Source organism: Triplophysa rosa, linkage group LG6 (genome assembly GCF_024868665.1).
Source record: "Triplophysa rosa linkage group LG6, Trosa_1v2, whole genome shotgun sequence".
NCBI lineage: Eukaryota > Metazoa > Chordata > Actinopteri > Cypriniformes > Nemacheilidae > Triplophysa > Triplophysa rosa.
In genome coordinates, this window is record NC_079895.1 from 7,958,221 (window position 1) to 7,975,336 (window position 17,116).

Here is a 17,116-nt window from a genome sequence, read left to right on the forward strand (position 1 = left end):
ATGATGCATGCTGACCCCTGCTGGACGACAGCCAGATTGCTGGCGATTAGCACACCGTTATCAGGCAGTGATAGTGAGGTGGCTCACATGCCCTGCAGACATTCAGGTCAACTACGCTGCAAACTGCGTGCCACCCTTAAAAAACAACTTCAGAAATAGCCTCAGGGACTGTGGGGGTGTGCGTGTGGAATTTCCTATTTTCACATCTCCAAATCATTTTATATCTGGCACAGATTAAATGTGCTTTTATTTTGGTATGGCTCTGCAGCTTTAAGCTAAAGATTGTTAACTTGGTTAATCGTGGAATTTAAAGCACGCTATAGAAGCATCATAATGCTGATTTGAAATGTGCGCCAGGCTGAGTTTTTGGTCATTTAGCAGATTCTACCATAAGGGGCCATACTACCGTTAAAATCAGCTAGACAGAGCGCAAAAGGCGTGTTAATAGGCACATTAAGTTCCATATACCATTGCTAATATAAACACTCAATGCATATGTCCATTGAAGCAAAAAGACACTAGAGGCCATCATAAAATTACTGTAATGCATGGATAGAGAGGCTTATTGCTTTTGTGAAAGAGCAGCAGCATCAATATGGTAAAAGAGACCCATGTTTAATAGTCTTTTATTAATAATTATAGGAATAAACAATTCTGTTGTGAAGTAATGTAGTTCATTTTCCTAACTACACTGTTTATGGTTGCCAACCAACTCGGTGCATTAATATAAAATATGCGGTCACAGAGACATTTGCTGTGTCCCAATTCGCATACTATCCGACCTAAATTAATATGTCCAAAATCATAGTATGCTGAAATGAGTACCCGGATGGTCTACTGTTTCTGGTGAAAATTGGAATTGTGAATCCATGGTCACTTAAAGGAGTCATAAATTAAGACATCAATTTTAACCCGAGCTTTTGTTATATAAGAGGGAATCGTATTCAAGCGAACATCCTGTAAGTGTCAGAACTGAAAATGCCCTTGTTACTGAAATTACAACTGTTATTGACACCAGGCCCAGCGAACGCCAGGTCCTGGAATGCTCTAGATAGGTTGAACACCGCCTCCACAGAAGAATATCAATGACTACTTCTCTACTTGTTCTTGCATGACAGTACTGAAGTAACACAAGTTGCGCGGAACCAAATAGAGCGAGCAAGCAATAAACATGCCGTTCAAGATCGCAAAATACTGTGCAGTCAGTGCCTGGTTGTGGAAGAACACAGTCGCTGCATAACCTTCATTCGGATTCCGACATTAGTAATGTGTGGTTGAAGTTTATTTTTAAAGACGTTCCAGCTCATGTGGGTAAAACATTAGGCGTTTGTTCGCTTCATTTCACCGCGGATTCCTTTGTGAACAAGGCACAGGTCGACGCTGGATTTGCGGAAAGACTAAAATTATAAAGCAGTGCTGTGCCGTCAATAGTAAAGTAAAAGTGAGTAAAACATTTTTGTACTCTGCGTCACTATTGCTTTGTTAGAGATCGCTTGATATGCCCTGATAGCCCTATTCGCATGTGATTAGTATTACCTGGGGACCTCTAGTCATTTGTAATAATTGCAGAGGTTGTCTGTGATTAGAGCTGTGGAAAGTAATCGTTTATTTTGGCGTCGTGATGCAGACGTAAAACGATTCTGCATCGATGCATGTAATGAAATAATCGATTCTTAAAAATGTAAATAAAATATAACACCACACATTGTTGTTTCTGTTAAATATAAAGTATTTTGTCGGAGCCAGGTGGTCGAGTGGTTCGTGCTCCGACATATCGTGCCGGTGCATCCTGGGGGACCTGAGTTCGAATCCCGGCTCGTGGTCCTTTCCCGATCCTACCCCCTCTCTCTCATCCACTTCGCTTCCTGTCCTCTCAGAAAAGAGCTCTGTCAAATAAAGGCAAAAAAAACGCCCAAATTAAATCTTTAAAGATATATATAAAGTACTTTTAAAATATTAATAAAAATGGCCTTTGACCTTCGGAAGTAACTGGCACATATGTCAGATGTGCGTATATACACAGTAGGAGACATCTACCCACCTTTTTAAAAGCTGACATTTGGACACATTTCGGATTTTACGAAGACGAGAAAGGTTTACTTGATAAAAGGTATGCAGTGTGCAAGAAATGTCTAACCAGGATTAAATACGTTGGAAACGCAACAAATATGAGGAATCACATCTCCCGTTTTCACTCAGAGCTAAAGTTACCATTAGCAACCCAGCAAAACAGATCTGTGCAGCCAACAATAAAGCAAGCAATAGAGACAGCTTTACCTCCGAACTCCAAATGGGCAAAGATCACACGGGCAGTTGCTTCATTTATCGCGAACGATCTCCAACCCTACTCGATCGTGGAAAACACTGGCTTTCGCTTCCTGCTACACACCATTGAGCCAAGATACAGAATCCCTTCTTGGAGTTTCTTCACCGATTCTGCTATTCCTGATCTATACAACGAGGCAAAATCCAGAGTGATGGAGTCAATGCAGTAGCCATCACCAGCGATTCTTGGACATCAATTGTCAGTCCTTTTGATAATATATTTACTTTGCACTATAAAGGGGTTTGTGTTTACATACTGTTACAGACAAATTGTCATGTAATTTGACATTGTTTTGTTTCAAAAGCTGCTAAATAAAAGAAATTGTAAGAGAAAGAGGTTCAATTGTTTGTATATTTTTAATAACAAAAATGGCGGACAAGATGCATCGAATCGTGACTGTAATACTGTTCAAAGTAAGGAAGGAAGGAGGCGGGAACCGGCGAACATTAAATAAACTTAACCACATTAAAATAAACCAACCACAAAATGAAAGTAAAGGGCCGAAAGCTACCTCAAACTTAACACAATGTCCAGGCCTGGTCCTCTCTCGTCCTTCACTCCTGTCACTCGTCCTTTTATGCTTCCGCTCCTCCATGAGAGATGCGAGACCGGTGCAACGCGCAGCTGACAGGTGAAGATTCACAGCTCTATCTGTGATCTTAATCCTGTGCGAATCGGCCATGTCTGTAATTTGTAAAGTAAAAATTCCCCCACAAATTACCTACCATATTTTAACACTGAGGTCCTGTGATAATATTAGTCCTGTGCGAATCGGCATCTCTGTGATTTGGCGGGCTCATATATAATTTTTCAAGATTTTATCCACCGTTTGCGAATCATGGAGGCTGTTTTGATATTATTTCGGGTGCTGGGTCATATCCACAATTCACCTGCCAACACTGTCGTTTTGGCCGGGACTCCCGGGATTGTTTATTTATCATGGAAACTCTCGTAACATTTGAGACCCACGATCACGGTGATCTTCTGTCCAGTTCTCAAATGCTGACAGGTACGGATATCATTAAACACCATACAACTATAGGCTACACAAACTATACGCAAAGCCTTGCCATCACATCCGGGAAATAAGTCAGTAAATTTGAGTAAAATCACAGGCTTCACTTATCCCATGCGAATGCGCCACATGAAATACAGATGTGGGGAGGTCATTTCTAAATCACACGAGGACCCCCGATAATACTAATCCCGTGAGAGTAGAGCTGATGTGTAACCTAATGTTACGTGTCTAACCAAACTCACAGAAGGCTCCAACTAAGTTTACTACGCAAACTGCTATTGGTGTTTACTTCCAAGTCTTCAATGCGGCACGCCCATTAAAACCGAGCGTTTGTTGAGCCGGCCCTTAAAACCCGGGTAGAAAATAGCCTATTACTTAAAACCACGCGAACATCATAAGTAGACCTCATACAACAGTATAAAACAATAAACAAGGCCAGTTCATCACACCTTTAAAGTCGGCATGAAATTAAAAATGATCATTCTAATTATTTTACACAGTGGTGAAGTATTTATTATAAATTATTTATCCGTGCACATCATTATTTTTTAAAAATTCATTTTGAACTTGTAATCTTTAATCAAAAACGTTAACCTCCTCCCCCTCTCAAAACGACCTCTCTTCACTTCTGGTCACGAGGAATGGCGCGAGGGAGGGGCTGCAATGACTGACAGATTGCAAACTGGCATTTCAAAATTTCAAGTCCCGCCCTACATTTTTTTCTCATTTCAGAAGTCGTTTTAGCCGGGTGTGTGTCACGATACGGAAAAAAAGACAATTGCTACTTCCGCTTCATGCTGACTTTAACGACTGGTATTACCCACAACTCATCGCGAAAGGGCGAAGTTTAGTGACACTCCACTGCATTAATAAAATTAAATAAAAGATTCTTCACTAAATTAATAAGTAAGTATACCGTAAACATTACATTTAGTGCAACATTAGTGATAGTGTAAGTGAATTGGGACGCAGCAGTTATAGTCATGTTTCACACGCCTTTGATCCCATTAGCAGGATCTATATTATAAATTAAAATCTGTTTCATAAATGTACAGTAGCCTAAATATGCTTTTTCTGCCCCCAGATTAATGAAATATTTTTAAAGGAACAGCTCACCCAAAAATGAAAATCTGTCTGTCTATCACTAGAGCACCTCTTGAAATCGGGGAGTCTGCAGAGACGGATTATGACTTCAAAGGGCTCCGGGGCCCCGTTCTTTCCCTTAGCTGAGCATTCACATGTGTTGATCATTTCATTTTTTACAGGGTATCCACAGAGGCCTTGTATAGGCTAAGGGACCCATATATTAAACATAGATAAGCATTTGTTTTCATTGTTGTTGGGTTTTCTGTACCAAACTGGATGGCGCAACCTTGAAGCCCAGGGCCCCCTCGGGCTCATGGTAGTCAAGGGCCCCAGGGCACTGGCCCCATTGGCCCGGTCAGTAATCCATCCCTGGGAGTCAGGTTTACTTGCACAGCTCTCTCTCGCTGGCCTCCGTTACACTAGCCACCCAGCATTTTCACAGTCAACAATTTTGTTTTTGGGAAATTATTTTATATGACTAAAGTTGACAATGTCATGCAGTGAGATCATGCGTCGAAAACCACGTCCAAAATAAAAACGAAAATATTCCCATACGCAACTCCCCACTATATTAACTTCCTAAAGTGTGTCATTACGTGAAATCGGGTATGCAAGTGTGTCACTACGGGTATGCAGTGCGGAGATTGCATACACACTTGCTCACAACTCTTTCAATCGGATGACGCCGCCAGTTCTCTTCCTCTGAGTTTTTGGTATGCAGATATTCACATGCTCAATCAACCTTCCTTTAGATTCAGCCAAAGATTCGACCTAAGATTTTGTAACTCAAATTCAGTTACAAAAATTCAGAGGCTCTGCAGCATGGCATCGCCTTCTGTGTGAGCATTCTCATGCTCGTGCGGATACGTCATGTATAAAGCAGACTTTACCCCTCCATGGTCCAACATCATTTTAGCAGCCTGAGATTAGGCTGCTGTGAGCTCTTCTTGACCCCTTCAACACCTCACAGATCAGCCTCTGCTCCTTCACTGATAACACCCCGCTGCTCTCAGCATCGCTTGCGTGGTGGTGGAGCTGCAGCTCGGTCCTGTTGCATACTCTGGCATGCCTGTCTGCCCACAGCCGCAGCCTCACGCTTCCCCACAGTGCAGCCAAAGGCCCCTGTTGTGCCACTGATTGATGTCTTGAGCAGAGAAGTGCTGCACCATGCTGATGCTTTTTATGACCTTCCAGCAGCGCAGGATTTACAGCGCCAAGCACCTTGGTACCATGTGTGGTTTTGGAGAGCCAATCTCTGCAGGGCACAGCACATGACGTGTTTTGTTTATTGCATTTTGTGTATTTGAGAGGCAGAGAGGGTGTGTGTCACTAGCAGCGTCTGAAGAGATATTCCTAAAAGTGAAATGGGTCATTTTTGTGCTGCTAACCAAACCAAACATAATAGACCTATTTCACAGCGTGACAGGTAAAACCGGAAGTAGGGTAAACGCTTGTCAGGTCAATGCTCTACAGGAAAAAACATTTCTCTAATGTCGCCATATTGAAATAGGTGAATTGCCACAAAAATGACTAATTCATCAAACACTCTCTTCGTCTGCCAATGCTTGGCCAAACAGGTAGTCCCGCCCTACACTCAATACCATTGGTTGAGAATGTGCAGAACTGCAGTCTGTTTAAGCAGCCTTAATGGGCTGAATGTAGCAGTCGCAACCAATAGCATGCATTGGGCGAGGCTACCCGTGACTGCCTATCAATGTCAGAAGGTGTCATGGTCCTGCCTTCTTGTTCATGATTTTCTAGTCTTGTGGCAGAATCGTGACAGATCCCTTATGTTTAGTGTGAGAAAGTCATGGTTTGTTTACCATTGACATGCCATGTGCTTTCTCGTGTCTCGTCATTGGCCCCGCCCCTCTCGTTTCCCGTATTGCTTTCCTGCCGTGTCTCATGTTCCTTACCTGCCCCTCGTTATCTTCCTGTGTCTGTCTCCCTATATAATACCCTCGTGTTCATTGTCCTGTGCTCGTTCGTTGTACTTGTACCTTTGTACTTACCTGGTGGTAGATGTCTTCGTGTTTTGCTCGTGTCCCTGCGTGCTTGCCTTCCCTGTAGTTTACGTGTTTGTTATTTACCCTGCCCTGCTTTTGTTACCCTTCCGTGTTCTGGTGAGACGTTGTGTCGTGTTTAGTTTTAGTTATTTTAGTCCTGCTGTTTTTTCCCCCTCGTGGGAAGTATTTTGGTTTCTGTTTTTATAATTAGTCCAGTCTTCGTTACCCCATTGTGGGTTTTTGTTTTGCGTTTTATTTGTTAAATAAATTATTTGTTAACCCCTTCACCGCTGCTGCCTGCATTTGGGTTCTTCCTCCCTCCAAATCGTGACAGAAGGGGAGTTTTTGTCTGTCATAATGATAACATAATTGTGTATCTGTCCTTGTTTGTAGTGATCGGAGAGCCTGTGAATTTGGACTGGTATAACCCGCAAGGGGAGCGGATGGTCCCATCTCAGCGGGTGGCGCTGCACAATGAAGGCATTCGCTCCAGACTCACGCTCTATAATGCCAAAATTGAAGATGCTGGCATTTACCGATGCCAGGCCAGCGATGCACAGGGCCATGTGCAAGAGGCCACGGTGGTGCTGGAGATCTACCGTGAGTATTGAACACACAAAAAGAAACACAACTTTTCGTACCTATTTCTTTCATCCCAGTCTAAAATAGATGCAAAAGGAACAGTGTCAATAACTGTTGATTGGTTTTAATGTAATTGATTACAATTAATATACATTAAATTTGTAATTACAAATATTTAATAAATAGTTATATTATAACCAAACACAGACCGGAAGTTAACTTCGGGCCATCTATAGTTAAATATAACTTAAAATCATCTTAAAAACACAGAAAGCACTGCCACAGATGCCAAAACCTACAGTATAGTATCAAAGCAATTACATCAAACAAGTAACTGTGAATAACAGTAAAGGTCTTTATAATTTTACATACTGTAGCAAAAGGCCAATTAACTATTATATCCTAGCGGGCATTTTTGTGTAATTGTATGTTTTACATACTTTACTTGATAATTTTGTAAATGATATTGATGATGATATTACAAGTAACAGCAATAATGGTTTAGATTAAGAAATGAATTTAATGAATCAATTTAATTAAAATAACATTAACTATGCCCTAAAGCTCAACTTGAGGTAAGAAATAGTGCCTTTTAATAAAAAAGTTCATTTCAATTACTAAACACTAATATTGCATGCATTCAAACCTCTTTGCATCTTATTAATTTCAATTTGTTGAGCACAGTTCCCCTTAGGTCAGATTATATACATTGTACACATACTGTAATTTGTAGCAAGTTCTTTTGAGAATAATATGTGGTAGATGACAGGAAATTATGAGGTATTCGGCATACAGAATCCACCTAGGAAATAAGACTTCCCGGCAAGCCTGGAGTCCCTGCACTGCCATTCCAACATCCTATCACTGTCAGAGCCCAGACTCACATCTGTGCTGGGAAACCAGTTAGTTCAGAGATTGTCCCATAAGTAGCACCATTCCTGGCTCTGCAGACACTCAGGAATGCCTAGATAATTGTCTTCTTTAGCTCAATTTAACAAATCAGCCTTTTTGAGCAGAGAAAATAATAAGCAGGCTTTTCGTGTGGTCCAATCAAGATGTGACAGTTTGCATTTCAATTACCAATTTCTTTGTTTGTTTCATACCAGTATGTGTTCTGAAAAAAACGTTAGGCTTGAAATGGGTTGTCAGCTACAAAAACACACATGATCATCTCCGTTTCCTCCAAATGTCTCCAATAACACACTTTCCAATTTCAGCCTTCCCTCAAATCAAGATATCATATAAAATTGCACCTCAATTCATCTTCAGGAAAAAAACACGATTCAGTTTCCCTCCTTCTGTCCTCGTTGCTTCTTAGAGTTTAGATTCCATGCAAACTTTTACATCAAATTATCATACATTTAAATTGCGATTTATCCGGCATATTACAAGGAAGCATGCTGTTACAAGCCGCGGCTATAAAGGCAATCCCAAAGTACTGTATATTGCTGCAAATTACAATGGAACGACATCTTGGCAGAACTATTTGGGAATCCATTACATGGCAAAGGACATTATGTGTGCTCGCACAAAAAGAACCCTTTCACCATTTGCTTGCATTGGAAATGTTGCCATTGAAAGAGCTGTTTTGATTTCCCCTTTGAATAGATGACACCCGAAAGCCTTTAAAAGGAAAACCTCACAATGAACGGACGCCTTCCATTCGAAGATGTTTGACAAATCTGTTGATGTAAAGCTAAATGTAATTTCCTCAATAAGCAGACAGCTGCTGCCACATCACAGAGAGCGAACCAGCGTGAATGAGAGAGTGAGAAAGCCACAGAGACGTGTGTTGGACTTCAAGAGATGAAGGGTAAATGGTTATGTTGTGGCCGAGACTGAATTGAGAGCTCCTTACAAAAAGCTTAAAAAGCTAGTGTAGGGAGCACAAGGTGACAAATATGCCAAATATATTATTAGTGAATTTGCCTTTCTATCTAAGCAACATATTTGTTTTGTCTTTAGATCAGCTTAAAACAACTAGAGGTAGCATCTGTAGTATTTGTAGTAAAAAAACAATTGTGAGCTCTACACCGCTTGCTTGAAATGCATGAAGAAAGCTATGAACGCAATGGGTTCAAAATCTTGTAAAATCGTCCTCAACTTTATATGCAGGGGTGACACGAGGCTACATAAAACGTTCATCAAGTTCAACGGCTTTCTTTTTTAAACGTACGGGAATCAAATTTGAATCCTCAGTGCGTATAATTAGTGTACTTTGCGAAACTTTCAGGAGATATTTCATGAGATTGCGTCTCTCCGGCTGACTTTGTACCAGACTTGGCATTTCTCTGTTCCATTAGAAGTTGTATTTAGAGAAGTGGGAGCCATGTGTAAACAGATACGACTCACTGATCAATACGCAGAGCCGGCGGGCTGATGAGAGTGTGCGGGATCTACCAACCCTCTGAAGACATCTCCTCATCTACTGCAGTGCAACACACAGCTGTTTATAGCAGCTTCCCACACAAACTGAATATGGTACTGAATGTGATTTGACAGATTATTTCTGTTCAATTTCAGCTTTGTGACTGCGAATAATCAGGAGTGATCTGAAACTCGCATGATTTATGATTAGCGGTTGTAGATGTTGACGTTTTTTCCTTTGGTAATTCCTCTCTGGAGACCTAAAATGGGCCTCCAAAGCCCTCGTGTTATCTGTTTTCATCTTCAGACTGCGCGGATTTGAAGTCCTCCTGCACTCCTTACATGCGACATACAGCCCATCCTGAAGAAAAATTGTATCTGATGTAACAGTTGAAAGAATTTTTTTTCAATACCCATTTTTCAACCCAACCTCAGTTTAATTTGTTGTGTATTGGTGGTTCGTTGGTGAGGTAACGTCTGATATGCACATTTTTTGTTTTTAATTAAAAACTTAAATGACATTTAGACGTCTTGCATTTTAATAGTGAAAAACTTACTGTGTGCTCCCTCTAGTGTACAAACAGCACACTACTGGTGTTAATGTAAAATATATGGTCTAATCTTAGTCAGTCGTTATATCTTGAATGTGCGGCATTATGTTCGGTATAGCACAAATAACTCGCTTTACATTCACTTCAACACCTGCACCGCACTTGAGATTTCTGAAAATAGAGAATCTTACTGTATGTTTCCACCTAGGGGAAAGAAATCTGTCCAATGCTGTTCACAACGCCTGAGTGCCGTAGTGTTTATGTGTGTAATCTTTTCAGCGCTGCTGTCAATCCCACAATCCACCTTGACAGCGCAGCATCCGGCTTCCATTGAAATGAACTGAATACTTTTACTCAACTTTGCATGCGGACTATCCTGCCTTGAAAAATCGCAGTTAAGACAATACTGCCTTTTTGAAGTAACTTAAATAAGACTTCAATTCTCAAATGCAAACTACAATTACATAGTTATAGTAGTCGCTTTGCGCACATTCTTACTATTAATAAGTGAGATTATTGTTCAAAATTATATTATTTTATATTATATTTCAAAATTATTTTTAAGGTATACAGTATATAAAAGGGTGTTTTTTTCCTGGTTTTATTTTTAATGTGATATACGCACAATATACTGTATGCTATATTAATATGCTTTGAGTGACTATAGGCCTATGTGTGAATTCAGAAAAAAAGGGTACACAAAAGGATGTTTATTGTTTGGTGAGGTGTGTCATTGTAATGCTTGCAAAGCAGATTATTAAACGTGACATTATGGTGCAGCCCAGTCTAAATGAAATTTTCTTAGGAAGCACACTAAGATGAAAATGCTGTCTGTTAAATCCATAAATGTGCAGTAAGGACCATCTACATATCGCCTAGTAGCATTTCACATTGTCGCTCTCTTTGCCATTCACAGAGAAGCTGACATTCAGGGACGTGCAGTCTCCTCAAGAATTTCGACAGGGCGATGTGGCTGAAGTGGTCTGTGATGTCACCAGCTCCCCTGTGCCTGTGGTCGCCTGGTATTATAACAACATGGAGATCACGGAAGATAGTGAGAGTAAGTAATCATGGCTAGAGTAAATAGCTTCAGAAGGTTTTAATGTTTATTTTAATACATTAATGTTTATAAATTCTGATAATATGGTCATTTTCGTTTTTAACACTCTAAACTGGATCTGAACAGCTATATCTCCTTGATGAGCATATTTTCATGAATTATAATAAAATGTCAACTGTATTAGCTTTATGTCTATACTGATAAAGACACAAGCTCTGCTTACGTTATTTTTGTTGTGATATATTTGCACTAACAGCAGAAAACAAGCCAAATTCATTCCAAGTACTTATTCTTGTTGTGACATTGCCAGATTTAAGGCAAACGATTTATAGACTGTTTATAGACCACCTGGCCCTTATAAAGAAACTAAAGGCTCTTTAAACTTTGTTTTTCGGTGTCAGATGCTGCATTTAACATCACAGCATTGTGTTGACAAGTGTTAACAAGCGAGTTGCTCAGCCGCTCTGTGTGTTTCATGTAAATATGATTTCAGCCAGTGATAAATATAGATGCTTTAAAGGAGACTGTCATTAACATCATCAAATCTTTGGCCCTCCAGAGTTTCAGCTCTTGCAGAACAACAATCTGCAAATCCAAAGAGTAACTAAAGCAGATGAAGGAATATATCGATGTGAGGCCAGAGTTGAAGCCAGGGGAGAGATTGACTTCCGGGACATCATCCTGGTGGTTAATGGTGAGTTTGGAAAGCAGTCAAGTTTATTTGGCAGTGGTCGCCACTGAGAGGTTCAGCATTCATGAATAGAATGAATGGCAATAGTTGTTTTGTGATGGTAATGTTATTGCATGTGCTATGTGTTTAGTCTTGGTCTGTCAATTATGAGCTGCTTATTTGGAGTAGGGCTGTTCAACGATTAATCGCATCCAGTCTTCTTCCCTTTTAAAATTACAATTTAAAGTCAGGCATTTCTCTCCGTGCAGCCCGAGCTGCGCTGTTTTTAAGTCAGAGGTGTCTCTCCGTGCACGCGTCTCTGCGTGCAGCGAGGTTCGTAGTTTTAAAGTCAGACGCGTCTCTCCGTGCAGCGCAAGGTGCACATTTTTAAAGTCGAACTTGTCTCTCCGTGCGGTACAAGTTGCGCAGTTTTTAAGTCAGACGTGTTTTGCATTCAGCTCTTCAAGCTGCGCAGTTTTAAAGTTTAAAGGGGAGAGGTCTTTTAAATGACAAAATTAAAGATTATATTAGTAAAACCCAATTTGTGGCTAAATACTCTGATTTGGGGGTTTATTTGGTTCAGAGGTGGGAAGTAACGAAGTGCATTTATTTGTACTGTACTTAAGTACACTTTTTGAGTATCTGTACTATACTTAAGTATATTTTTTTCTAAGTAGGCCTACTTTTTACTGTACTTCACTACATTTGAATGACAAATATCTCACTTTTCATGCCACAAAAAAATGATGATTTCCTTGGTCAACCGTCCCCTCCCTCCCACATTTGGGAGAGACTATTGTCAGCTGCTTCTAATATGACATACCTGAATCAATTCATCAGCCTTGGTGTGTTTATTAGGGAGTCATCCACAACATTTTGGGAGAAGGTTAATGAGTTCAGTTGTGTATACTTTTCCCATTTCTGATATAGTTATAAGCAAAAGATCTAATTAGACTTTTTATCCGATTAATCGAAAAAATAATCGTCCAACTAATCGATTATCAAAATAATCGTTAGTTGCAGCCCTAAGTTGACCGTGTTAAGTATGAAAAGCCAGCACATTTAACATTGTAAAGATGTCAGAATCCATGAAACAGCGTTAAATCACCCCTTTAAAAGCCCTAAAGATTATAGAAGACATAGTGACAAACGTATGGTTTCATATGCCAAATAAAATCCCCTGCATGACAAATTGAAAGGCCTGTCTTTGACACAAAAGCTGCATGTATCTTCTTATTTCAATGACATTAGCCCTATGGGTTGTCCGATTGGAAGAAACAGGCCAATGACATCACCCGTCTTGTGTGTCCTTGTCTAATATGATAATAGGGAACACAAAGAGGTGTCTCTTTAGTTACTTCTGAAATTTTCCTTCCTGACCCAATCACAGTACTCAATGAGGCGTGACCGATAATTTAGCCGACATGACAACACATATCAGAGCCCGACATGAAATAAATGCTCAGAAGCCCACGATCACTAGTGTTAGAAATGGAATACTAAATTACTGTCTTTGTCCTCCAGAAAAGGTTCTGATCATTTCAAAGTTGCTGGACGTGTGCTGTTAGCTGAATAGTGTGGACACTTTGAGATGGCCAGGTCACTATACTGTACTAGCAGTGTGTGCGAAAATCTGGAACGGCAGAGCTTTCTTTACATTCATTTTGTACTTCATAATAATGAATAAATACAGGAATAAGATATAAGAAAGGGTTTTATTCTTTATTGGGACATCAGTCTTGTCTTCTTACACCTATGTGAGATCAAATGTTTTAATAACTTAGCAGTCCTTTATTTATGTGTACAGTGCGTCAGTCAAGTTTTTAAAATGGGGTGTTTTTCTCCTAAAAGGCAGTAGACTGTTTAAGACGTCACATTTCTCATACCTTTTCCTACAGAGTTTGCTTGTTTGTCATGTGTTGATTCCTGTTTTTTCCTTCCTTTCAAAAGAACCACTTTATTGCAATTTCTCCTCTTGGCACCTGAATGATTTAGTCTTTGAATGCTTGGAGTTGTTGATGCTAAAGGTCAATACAGTCTATGTCGGGTGGTTAGCTGGTCTGATTTGATGTATAATACCCAATGGTGTCGCACATTAGCGGAGCTGTTTCAGTTGAGCATGGGTATCTCCGAATAGGTTGAATTAGATTACTGCCTTTGGAAAATAGGCATCGATTGGCAAGAAAGTCAATGATAATCTTGTTGGAACCATTTCAGTGCATGACAGCTTAGTGATGTGTTGTGTCTGTGAGTCATACTCGCATTGTAGGAAAAATATGAACGCGTGAAATGTTAAATTGAAGCTTTTGTGTATATATTTGTAGAAACGGGTCATTCTACAGTGCCCTGCCTACTCACACATCATTATGTATAGCTGAATTGTAGAGCTGTTTCCAAGGTTACGGCTGTTTAACCCTCCTCCAGATTTACATTTGCACATTTGGCAGATGCTTTATCCAAAGTAATACAGTAAATTCAAGGTATACATTTTTTATGACTATCTTGGGAATCCAACACATGACCTTGGCATTACTAGCACCATGTTTTGCCAATTGAACTACAGGAAGAAAGCTGCTTTTTACTGTGTTTGTTCCATTGTGTGAAGGTCAGCGATTGAACCTTGGCTACAATGACACTGACATAAAACACACTTTAGTCTGAACTAAAGTGCCCTTGCAGGAGTGAATCGTGTCATTGAGTTGTACATGTCACAGGTATGTCCAGAATGGTGGATTAATGATAAATGTCAAAAGAACGGTAACATTATTTCGATCCTGACTGTCAGCCATTTGAGTTTACCTAATGAATGACCCATAATGTGCGTTGACTAAAGCAAATAGTGAGTGCATTTATGACGTTTAATAGAGGATGTAAGAGATGTGTTAGTTGTTAATATACTGCCAAGTCAGGCTGAAAGTGACCATGAATAAAACATCCATTTAATCTAATCTTTTTACCCTGGCGCACACTCCATTAAATTGTGTTATGTCTTTAAACCAGCCATAATTCAAAATGATGCCTGTTCCAGACAGAAAGGCTTCATCCATCCCACAAAACAGAAAACGAGAACAAAAACGCTGTATTTAAAAATTGGCGTAGGAAGTTTGCCGAAGAACAGTGCTGCCTATTATTGACACTGTTTGAAAGCTGTTCACCTCCCAGGTGAATTACCTCATTCTGAAGGGCATGGCAAAGTAATTTCTGAATGAGTCAAAATTGGGTTAGGTTCAGTCTGAAATTACTTTATCACCTTACAGTTCTCTGAGGAGAAAGGAAATATAAAAAACTCCACATTCCAGTAGTCGACTGTGAGACTGTGCTAAAGGAAACTAGCTGTGTTTGACATTGGAGTGCACATAAAGAACTTTTATACCTACGCACACACATTTATAGCACCCTAAACTTCAGCTGTAAACAGTCTTGGGAAAAGATAAGCCTATTTACTCATGAATATAAATCTATGTTTTTATGAGATTGTTAGTGCAAGTTTGTCTGAGGTCATCCGCGTTGACCTGTTGTTTGACCTCTGCGTCTGTCTTCATTGACCTTTCGCTTTATAATTAAGTGAACTGCTCTGGATATATTGATTGGGAAACTGTGGGCAGCTGATGTATTTATTCATTATTTCTCCGGCTTGTGAAGAAGCATTTTGAAATGTGTTCACGTTGTAGCCACAGGCATGTGTGAATAAAAAGTTAATTCTGTCAGCTGCTATGCCTTGTTGTGTGCAACTTTGCACACACTCTAAAACTCCAATATTTTATGTAGAGTTACAGTACTGTATGAGAGAAAAGGAAATAGAAAATAGTATTTATGCCCCAGTTTACCTTAGATGGTGCCAACAACCATCAGTCCCGAAGAAGTGTGCATGAGAACATAGTGATAGGTTGTAAATGAATAAAACGTTGCTTTAAATGAGAATTTGCCAAGTTTAAAAAAACGAAGTGACACCCCCCAAGGGATCGCACTTAAAACATTTAAAATAAGTTAAAACTTGCCATTTCTTGTCATTGAAAGTGTAATGAGTGTTTGCATAATTCAGAGGTGATAAAAAATCCCAACATTCTTGTTTTTCTCAAACAGTTTCACCAGTCGTCACTGTACCACAACAGTCCTTCAATGCTACTGCAGACTACGGAGAATCTGTAACGTTTACCTGCCGGGCCTACGGCTCACCTGAACCTGATGTCACCTGGTACAGGTATGACAAACTGGTCTCTCTCTTTCTTAATACAACACACACAAATGTATACAAATGGGTAAAGGGCCGTTCACATTATATTGATAACTGTAACTATAACCGTATTTGCGTCCACACCAGCGGACGATAACATTATTAATGTACTGTAGATGACCTGCTGCTGATGCTTTCGTTTTCATTCCCGAACTAACGTCTTTTCTCCAAAATATGACAGCAAAGCACAGCAAAGGCTGGATGCTCTCTCTAAAGAATTAAGGTTCGCTCGTGTCCGGGATGTAAGGCATATATTTTGCCAGCTTAATCATTTAAGCGTTACAAATATAATATCCTGACGTAAACACACCGCATTCCAAACACTTATGTCTTACAGATATAAAACCCGCGTTGTGATGATCAATAGTCAAAATTATCCGCCAGAAACTGTTTGGAAACTGGAAAAAAACGTTCTGAAAGTGATCCCAACAATATCGTTCTCTGTATCTTTATCGTTATAGTTGTGATGTGAACCCCACTGTTCTGCTAAATGAAGAACGATTTTTAAAACTACATTTTTTATAGTTATCATTATTGTTATAATGTGAATGGCCCTTAATTCTTTACAATAAGGTTGTTAACACTATTTAATGCATTAGCTAATATGAACTAACAATGCACAACATTTCTAAAGCATTTAATAATCTTTGTTAAAGCGGCCATAACACACGCGGTTTCTGCCAATCTCATATTAATCTTGAGTACCTATAGAGTAGTATTGCATACTTCATATCTTTGAAGAGTGTTTAGTTTGATCACATTTATAAAAGATAGATACAGCTGTACGATTATTTCCGAAAGCATACGTCGCGTGCGGGGGGGAGGGGTAGGCTGAACTAAAGCACGTGCGCACCCATTGCCAACAAAACAGACATCAGTTTCACTCACCGCATGCGGTTCATGTCCACCATCTTTTAGCGCTGGGATGGCTCCATATATCAGTTTCAAACGATCTTCAAATCCAGCGTTATATCCACCGTTTAAATAACATTCATCACCCAAATGTAGTGAACAAACAAACACCTGAACTTCGCGAACGTATGCTCTCTCTCTCCTGCACACAAGTGAAAATGACGTCTGCGCATGCTCCTTCTCCTGCTCTCCTTGCTGCCGCGTGGGCGTGCCGCGTGCTTTTCCGGGAGAATTGTCCAATAAGGGACTAAGAAAAATTGTTACAAAACAGTTTTATATGTTCGAAAAAGACTTTCCAAAACCT

At 39.9% G+C, this 17,116-nt stretch overlaps 1 protein-coding gene across 3 annotated transcripts in view; it reads left to right on the plus strand.

Moving 5' to 3' along the window:
- ncam2 (neural cell adhesion molecule 2) overlaps window positions 1–17,116 on the plus strand; it is a 171,387-nt gene that overhangs the window by 113,523 nt on the left and 40,748 nt on the right. For all 3 annotated transcript variants that reach the window (XM_057336217.1, XM_057336215.1, XM_057336216.1), the window contains exons 3-6: window positions 6,830–7,036; window positions 10,853–10,996; window positions 11,556–11,690; window positions 15,750–15,867. In XM_057336217.1, the coding sequence (XP_057192200.1) occupies window positions 6,830–7,036; window positions 10,853–10,996; window positions 11,556–11,690; window positions 15,750–15,867 (604 nt within the window). The remainder of the gene's footprint in view (window positions 1–6,829; window positions 7,037–10,852; window positions 10,997–11,555; window positions 11,691–15,749; window positions 15,868–17,116) is intronic.